The sequence below is a fragment of the Drosophila santomea genome, chromosome 3R (genome assembly GCF_016746245.2).
Source record: "Drosophila santomea strain STO CAGO 1482 chromosome 3R, Prin_Dsan_1.1, whole genome shotgun sequence".
NCBI lineage: Eukaryota > Metazoa > Arthropoda > Insecta > Diptera > Drosophilidae > Drosophila > Drosophila santomea.
In genome coordinates this window covers 18,794,550-18,803,893 of record NC_053019.2, presented here as the reverse complement: position 1 = coordinate 18,803,893, position 9,344 = coordinate 18,794,550, and the positions used below count along the sequence as shown (strand labels likewise).

The following is a 9,344-nucleotide window of genomic DNA, read 5'->3' as shown; positions in this document are numbered from 1 at the left end:
GACGTTTAATCAAAGTTGTTGAAATTGATAGCATTGTTTGCAGTGCACGCGCGCCAAATGGCAAAATGCATTTTAAATTGCGCTAAATGTGTTAATTAAAGCTACCCCAAACCACAGCTGCCACAATCTCACAGACACGAGTTTGCTTTTGCAACGGCTCATTGGCCGTGATTATTGTGGGGCCAAGAAGAAAATCCCACTAAATAAGTAAGGTACGAATAACAATGCAACAGATTTGTATTAGACAAACGGGTGTGTGAGGTGTGTGTGTGTGTGGAGTGTGAGGAGTCCGGGAAATTGCAACTTAGTTGCCTGTGGCAGGCAATAAAATAAAGTCTTAGCCAAGCGACGGGGCAAAAATCTGGGGGCACTTGTAATTTGTTGTGCAACAAATTAGCATTTATTCTCATTACGATTCCAACTTGCCGGGTGTCTGGCTGCCACGAATGCCCCACCGCCTTTTTATTCCACATTCATTTTTTGTCAGCTCTTGTGCACGTTGTTTGCTTTTAATTATAAGTACATGTAAGCTGAGCATTTTTAACCCTTGACTTAAAACATTTAAGAGCAATGTTACTTTTATTTTTTTATTATTTTTATTAGTATTTTCTAGTTAAGAGTTAATACGCTTTTCTAAAAGAATTTACTAAATTATTAACTTTATCTGAATTGAAGTTACTTAAATTTAGTATTTGAGTTTTGAAATTGCCAGCAAAGTGTAGTTAATATTTGCAGCATGTAAAAAGCCATAAGCCATAAACGCTGCTTTAGCTGTGCTAAAAAAGAAAAACCATTCAAATCGTTTTACCCATCCACATAATGCCACCCCCACGTGTTTTTGTTGTGTGCAATGGGTTAATGCAGCACATCCCCACCATGCAACATGGAAATGTGCGCGGAATTCTTGCATTCAATTAATGCGTGTGCGAGTATAGAAAGCATCGCTGCGTCGCCGCTGCTGACCATCCTCATCATCATCATCCTCATCTGCATTCCCATCCCTATACCCATCCCCATTCCCATTCCCATTCCTATTCCTATTCCTATTCGTATTCGTATCCCTGTGGCCATAGCTATAGCCATTGCCATTGCCATTGCCATCGCCATAACCATGAGCATCGTCATCATCATCACCTTGCCGGCGCTGGGCATTATCCAAGTAAGAGCTCACGCCCGACTGAGCGCCCAACGAAGCTGAAGACCACGGTGCGGATGAGTAACGCTGCCTGCCATAAGACCAAGGATGCCTCTGGTGGCTGGTCGCCGCCATACCGGCATACGGGTTGTAGTGGTGCTGATAGTAATCGCCGCCCGCGTCCGAGTTCGAGTTTGAGTTCCAGTTGGAGTTGGAGTTGGAGTCCGATTCAAAGTCGGGCCGGGATGAGTGGTCGATGTGTGTGCGATTAGGATAGAAATCGGCATCATTGGCGCTGGTGGAGAAGGTCTGAGGCGGTGGTCTGTGCTGCCCATGGTAATTATAAACATCATCATCATGGGGCCGATAATCGGGGGGATGCGACTGGTACTCCGTTGGCTGGCGATGGTGTGGTGGTTTTCTCTTATTATTGGCCATCTCCGTGTGACCGCCGTATGGCGATTGCAGCACCACCGTGGGCGTAACAATGGAGGGCGGCAATGGACTGGGCTCCACGGCCGGAACTAAAGCAGCCGCCGCTGCAGCCTGATGATTCCAAGATGATGCCGCTGCCGCTGACGCTGCTGTTACCGATTCGGTGGCCGTGGTGGAGGAGGTTTGTTCGCGTGAATTCATCTCGGCTAATTTGTTGAAACGGTTGCGAGTGCCGCTGGCTGTGAGCACCATCACGGTGGGATTCATGTCCGCCATGTGATCCTTCAGGCAGTTCTGCAGCATGTTCACAAAGAAGAAGAACGAGAGCAGCGTCAGTGCGTTCATCACCGAGCCGTTGCTCTTCTTCGATTTCTTTGACGATTTGGTGGACGGAGGCGGCGGTGGTGGTGGTGGTGGTTGCGGTGGCGAATGGTGGGCAGATGGATATGCGGGCCCACTGCCCGCACTGCTGGGATGGAAGGAGGTGGGGTCATGGTCCAACTCGTACTCCACGGATGGCTCGATGCCGCTGTAAAATTCAAACTGGCATAAGAGACGCGCAACTTGGACGGGGATTCCGGTTTGACTTTGGCACGGTGAGAAATAAGTGCTACTACAATGCGTTACTTTAGTTTCTTATTATTAGTTACCTATTACCCAGAATAAGTATTAATAGTTCATATCAGTTATTTCATTTTTTTGGCATTCAGGAAGATTATACTTAGTAGTATCAAGGTATTTCTCTCAGTGCAGCGGTGGCTCTTTGCTTACCCGTAGCCGGAGTGTCCGCTGCCAGCCGCCGTGGCCGCATAAGCACCGTTGTGGCTGCTGGCGGCCGCCAGGAGCGCTGGTCGTCCCTGCTGCCCCTGGTATCCTGGGTATCCTGGGTATCCCTGGTATCCTTGGTGTCCTTGGTGGTAATGGCCCGGCAAGTAGTGACTCGGGCTGTAGTGGTTGGGATAGTAATGCACACGCTGCGTTTGACTGCAAGGCAAGTTAAGAGGTGGGTGAGTGAGTGAGTGGGTGAGTGAGTGAGTGAGTGAGTGGGTGAGTGGGGGTGTGGGGGGCAATGTGGTTGTGTGTGGTTGAGACGCCGCTCCTGTTTGTGCCCCACATTAGCCCGGCTAAGTGCCTGAGGTATCAGTCCGCGTCGGCAGTGGCCGTCTTTTGGGCCAGGGGTCGATTGCGAATGCAGTTGCCTCCGGCACTCCGGCACTGCATCACTTAATCTTGAATCCTGTTGCTTCTGATTCAACTCTTGCAAGACTTTCCTAATCGATTGCTTATATAAAGTAGAATACCATAGATGTAAGCACTAAGTAGGTGTTTGAATTTTAGCACAGAAGTTTGCTAAACAGTCTCGGCATTGAATTTGAACTTTACTAATGGTTTGGAGCTTTAAATATGATCTATATAAACTGATCTATCCCTTGTTTAGTAGATGGTTTAACATGACATTTTGATTATTTAAAGTACTAAACTCCGTTTTGTTATTTATATAACTTAACTTTCTCTTTGCAAGGACATGCAATTTCTACGAGATTTAACTGTGCTACACCTAAATTATATCAAATTTAATTGGATATGGCAAATACCGCCAGCATCTCAATGGCTTTGAGCATGGCTTACGCATAATTATTTCCGGAGATGGCTGACAGCAGCGGATGCTGTTCCTGCTGTTGCACATTCAGTTGATTTGTCATTTGGCCGTCGGACATTTGCGCCGTCTTTGCGTCTTTCAGTTCGCCAATATTCAATTGCTAATTGATTTGTGTCGAAAAGCGCGCATGTTTATCACTACACAGTGCAGCAGCAGCAGCGTGGCTCATTGTCGCTGCTGCTCAAGCTGCCATAAACCGATGGCAACTCGACTGCAGAAGCCGCAAACAGGACGAACAGGACAAACAGGACGAACAGGACGAACTGGACGAATAGGACGAACAGGACGAACAGGACGTGCAGGATGTACGAGCAGCAGGAGATGGTGCGCCCAACCAACCGCAAGTGACAATGTCGTTTAGGCAACTGGGCAAAGCCTTTCCCAGACACTTGGCTGCCAGGCGGCTATTAACGCAGGTGAACTTGAAGGGGGTGGTGGTAATCGTGGTGGTGCTGCTACTGCTGCTACTGCTGCAGGTGGTGGTGCTGCTGCTGGTGGTGCGGGAGAAGAAAGGCAGGCGACTGTCATTGTCAGCTGCTAAGTGAGTTTGGCTACAACTAGCAACTCGCAACTGCAGCGGCCTTAAAACAACTACTCAATGGCAGTGATGGCAGGCAGCCTACTTCAACTAGGTACTATTAAGAAATAAGTAAATCTATTGAGATATATAGTGTATATAGTGTAAGCAACACTAGTTATTCAGTAACTAAAACCATGCCATATTTCCTTCGTTTGACAGACACTTTAACTTACTCCTTATTGGTTTTTTATCACATTGCAGGGTAGCTAAGCATTTCCACCTTTTATCCAGTAACTTATCCAGTAATTGTGTACCCTGTGGAGAAAGTGCCTGGCATTCGCATCACTGCTTGCAACGCGTACCCAACAGCCAACAGCTGACAATTGACGGCAAAGTGTTTTGTGGCAACATCGGCCAACTGACACACACCTGAATTGGAGCGTTGCGTTGCGTTGCGTTGCATGCATGCGCTGCACATTTCGGCCAGGCCAGACAATTAGTGAGCGACAAAAGGCCGGGAATGCTCCTTGCCATCTTCACTCCCCTACCCTCCCCTCCCCCCTTCACCCTTCACTCCCACTTCAGCTTCACCCCACTCCCCGTTGCCTGTCAGTGTTAATGACGCTGCAGTCGCTTGTTTATTGCATTAAAAGCTCTATGGATGCAGCGTTATGCATCAGAAATGGTCATAATTGTGCCATGTCTGGCCCAGACTTTGCCACTGTCGTCTGTGCAGCCAAATGGAGCTCGGTTCTTGTGGTTAGTCCCCTCCTCTCCCCCCTCTCTTCACCACTCCATTTCATGAAACACAGCCCCATTCCTTTGGCGCACGGTCTTTGGTCTTGAAGATTTATGACTGGGGCTAATAGTTTTCATTGCCAGAATACATTTTTATATTGAATAGCCTTCTATTGGGTATATTAGTGGGCTTTTAATTTAAATGGCGATGAAATCAGTAATCAGCTGCTACGATCTTCAACGATCTGTTTCAGTTCAAGATGCTGAACTATATTGAATTTAAATATATATTATGTTTATTGTAATGTTCATACAATGAGTATACAACTCTTCGATCATACTCTTGCATGGCCTCAAAAAAATCCCTGGCTGTTGTCTTTCGCAAAACCGGAAACATTAGACTGCAATAACAAATATTTAACATTTCCGCAGTGAAGCAACCAAAAAAAAAAATGGAGGAGGAAAAACAACATCAGCTAGATTTGCAGAATCCAAAGCATATAATAAATTGCACTGCAACTTTTCCACACATTTTTCAGCTTTGTAACGCTTTGATTTGTCGCACTTTTCCCCACTTCCCTTACCCCAACAAATTGGCCCCCGGGAAATTTGGGGGAAAAAACTATGGAAAAGAAACTAGAGGACTTTTGCTGATGCTTCCAAAAAAAAAAAAGGGAAGCATATCGAAAAGTCAATTGCCTTGCGGGGTTGAAAATTTGAGAACATAAATGGGGGGCTGTTTTTTTTTTTTTTTGGTGGGTTGAGTATTTATATTTAGCTTTTGTTGCTGGCGCCATTGTCAACATATTTCAAAAGCCTTCGCAGAACCGAGACAGAGAGTCAATAACAAGTTGACTTGGACATATTGTAGTTTGGTAGTAGCCCCGAACATTTGCCACCAAGCAAAACATTTTTGATACGATTTTATGGCCAACGAAATTGGTCAGTGAGAGCGGCCAGCGAAATTTAATGACTGGAAAATGAGGCATTTAAGCCAAGTGCCAACGAAAGTTTTTCCCTTCGCCTTGTTGAACGTGCCAGATATTTATGGGTCTGCATCTGTATCTTCAGCTCATTTCGTGACTGTATCTGTGTATGTGTCTGTATCTGTGTCTGCCTGCAATGTATGTTTCTGTATCTGTATCTGTATCTGTATCTGTAGCTGTTTCGGTTGGTGTTTCAGTTTCTGGCTGAAGGATGTGCTCGAAGGACAATCGAGGGGGCGGGGCCAGTCGTGTGTTGGTGGACAAAAGCGGAGGCACACATTAATTGCCGTGATTAACACGTAGAAGCATTAAATTATACACAAGAGCTGCAGGTGAATCCAGAGTCGCTGCTGTTCATACTCTTTTAAATCAGGTTTCAACTCAGGGTTACTCGTTTACAAATGAAGTTGCAAATAAAAAGTATCTTTGCATCATTTAGTAAAGTGCATTTACTTAGATTACTTTGCAGTGCTAGTTGCAGTTAATTACTCTGCAAAAGAAGTGTGAATGCTTGGCATTCTTGGCTCCAAAGTCGATGTATTTTCGGCGAGGGTATCAAAAGGAGGCCTAGGCATTGCTGGACATCAATTATCGCAAATGCGGCCAGTGCATGTGCGCAAACCCCACCCAATTTCTGTCTGCGCAAAGTGCATAAATCATTTGGCTACATTAGGTCCGTGAAAACGCAAACTAAACTTTTTCGGGCGGCGGCGGCGGCGATGGGGAAACAAAAATAAAACCTCGTTAGGCCAAGACGAAGGAGCGGATGCTACGTGCCTGGACTTTGACTTGGACCAGGAGCTGGGAGTTGTTAGCTGGAGGAGCTGGTAGCTGCTAGCTGGTAGCTGGAGTATTGGAGTAGTGGCAGCATCAGAAGGACTAGCGCCAGCAAGCACAGTGTCAAGTGTAAAGAAGAACTACTAATCAGCAGTTAATTCTTATCTTTAATTAAGTGCACGTTCCACCCCCTTCGGCTGGCCACCCCAAAGGTCCTTCGTCCTCGAAGTCCATCGTTTATGGCAGTGGAGTCCTGGGAGTCTGGCCAAACTTTTTTCGCCTTGCCGTTCACAACACTTTTGTTTGTCCGCGCTCTCGGCATTGTCCTGCACAAAGGCCAGCCCGTCTTTTGTCCCGTCCTGCTCTGGTCAATTTAATGAAATAATCTAAGCAAACACTCCTGAAAATTAAGCAGTTTTTTTTTTTGTGAGGAAGCGGGATTCCGCTCTGCAAATTAAAAATGTAATGCGTTCGCCTTTGTTTTTTTTTTTTGGTGTTTGTTGCCGGCGAGCATAATTAAATGTGCGAAAGAAGTTGCTGCAACATTAACCCGTCAGCGGGCTGGCCAATTAAAAAGGCCACGCAACAATGGCCCAGTCGCTCATGCATGGCTTACTCCGATCCCTTGGCAAACTCAATCCCTTAACCCCTGATTAACCAAGACGTTGTGAATTCAACTCCAGCTAGATGCGGTATATATACATATAAGATATATCTGGGGTAGTCTATAAGTCATTACCCCCATTGAGAAAGCAAAAAAAAAATACACATAAGACAGGTAGGAGGAGTTGCTGCCGCTTTCGGCTCTCAAGTTGTTTGACAAACAATACACAACATGGCCAGGGCTTTCTGGCCCAAAAAGAAAGAAAGTTTAAGGGCTCAAAAACACGGGGTACGAGAGCCGCACTCAAGCGTGCCCGTCACATTTTTGCGCTTTTCCCCATGCAAAGTGGAAAGAAAAGCGATGGGGAAGTGGGGGTGTATGGTGCATCATCAGATACATGAAAAACATTTTTTCAGCAGTGAAAAGCTGCACTAAAAATAAAATAAAAGATATATTTTATTGAAGTGGCGCAGGGGAATGATAGAGTGAAAGGGAAGCCACCATCCCATACTTTTCACTCGCAGATTAATTATGCATCGCTAAAATGCTAAGCCAGGTAGCACCAAAGCACCGTGTGGCATCAACAGCATGGCAGTGCCCCAAAGGCAAATGGAAAGTGGGTGGGGAGAGGGGGCAGGGATCCGGAGGGGGAGAATATGTAAAAGCCAAGTACAAGCCACAACAAAATTAAAAGCCAAATAAAATCACAAAAAATGGTTTTGGCCAAATACAGCAGTGACAGCGAAACTCTTGCAATCAGCACACCGCAGTTAATACACTAAATAAAATATTTATTAGGGTACATAAATAAGCTTTTTTAGAAGTAAGTTTTAAGGGTATCTATCACATATTATTTGAAAAATATACAAATACCTAGATGAGACTTTTCTTCTTTTCAAAACGTTCCTTATTTTTAAAAGGATAAAAATCCAAATACACCTTTTCCCGCAAATTGATGAGCTAAATATTGGATTGTCAAAGGTTAAATGCAAATCGGTTTCCATAGAAAATGCTCCAGAATTTCGCGGCAGGCAGCTGAAATCAAAAATGCCTGTCACATACAGACCCAACAAATCATCATGCCTCTTCACACATTGCGCTCCCACACACACATACACACACACACAGCCACAGGAGCACACGAATACTCGGCAAGAACCCACCCACACCCACACACTCTCGCGAGTCGCCCACAAATTATTCACATAAATAAAAAACGGACAAAAAATTAAAATTAAAATAAAAATTAAAAGCTACAGCTGAAAATCAAGCAGCAAACGTCAAAGCCAAAAGCGCGAAGCTGTCGTCATGTCACTGCACCCGAGTTCAGCTGAGTGGGGGGAATCCCCCAACCCCCACCCACACACACACACACATACAGGTGAATATGAGGTGTTTCAAGTCAAGAGACACACACACACACACACAGAGTGGCAGGACAGGTGGATGGATGACGCAGCCAGGAGACGCCAACAACAACGACATCGCAGTGCCCACTTGAAGCGCTTTTAACAAAAATTCTTTTAATTTCCTACACTTCTTTTTTTTCGGCAACACCAACTTGTTGGTGTGGGAAAATGAGGGGACAGGTGGAGTCAGCGGGCGCATAAGAAAAGGGATGTGCACTCGAGTTGAGGGGCGTATTAAATACCCTGGCTAAGTTGTTCCACATCCACGGTATCTGTTAGTTAATATGAGTCTTCGATAAATATGTTATTAAATGGTATTTAAGTGGATTTTTAGAAACATAAAGAGCGACCTACGAAAGTTCCAGCATTCAGGTGTATATGATATATGCAGCATTACAAGTTATTTAATAATAATAACAATATATAAACTCTTTAAATATGAATAAATTTGATTTGTATGAATATAGAGCGAGAAAAGTCACCTCTGTAGACTTTTATTGTATAAGCTATAATTAAAGTTTTTGTTAATTTAAATGCCTGAATGTTTCGCCCCGAAATACCGACCATAATTAAGACAAATCTGTAAGCTAGTCGTAGTTTTACAGCTCGAAATGATTTCGGCGTGATTTAGGATCCTGCAAGGACTCACATGTGTGTGTGTTTCCCCCACGGAAAATGGAATTTTCCTGGAAGACGACGTAAGAAGAAGTAGAAGAAGCGGCGACAACGCTGCATTGTTGATGAACAAGCAGCACGCTAACAAGAACACCTAAATCCCTCTCACCTGTCTCGACGAAAAAAAGTACAAAAAATCAAGAAAAAAGTGGAAAAAAAGTGGAAAAAATTCCCATTTCTTCCACCCATCGAAAACCCACTGAGGGCACCTTTCACCACTGGCGTTGGTACGTGGGCGCCTGCATTGTTGTTCTTCTTACCGCTGTTGTTCTTGTTCTACACATGCACATGCCACGCCCCGTTTTTCCCCAGCCCGCCGCCCCATTTTCACCCACGACCGTTTAGAGAGATGAGATGAGGTGGGGTGAAAATTATGATGCCTACGTTTGTTTCTCGTTTTCTGCC

The 9,344-nt window shown here is 45.0% G+C and overlaps 1 protein-coding gene across 1 annotated transcript; it reads right to left on the bottom strand.

The window, feature by feature from the left end:
- Positions 1 to 910: 910 nt before the first annotated feature.
- On the bottom strand, positions 911 to 3,432 carry LOC120453374. Its single transcript, XM_039638048.1, has 3 exons — positions 3,200 to 3,432; positions 2,342 to 2,554; positions 911 to 2,099 (listed from the first exon to the last, which is right to left on the bottom strand). Exons 1-3 carry the CDS (start codon positions 3,286 to 3,288, stop codon positions 911 to 913), a joined length of 1,491 nt encoding a protein of 496 aa, XP_039493982.1. The 5' UTR covers positions 3,289 to 3,432.
- Positions 3,433 to 9,344: the final 5,912 nt, after the last annotated feature.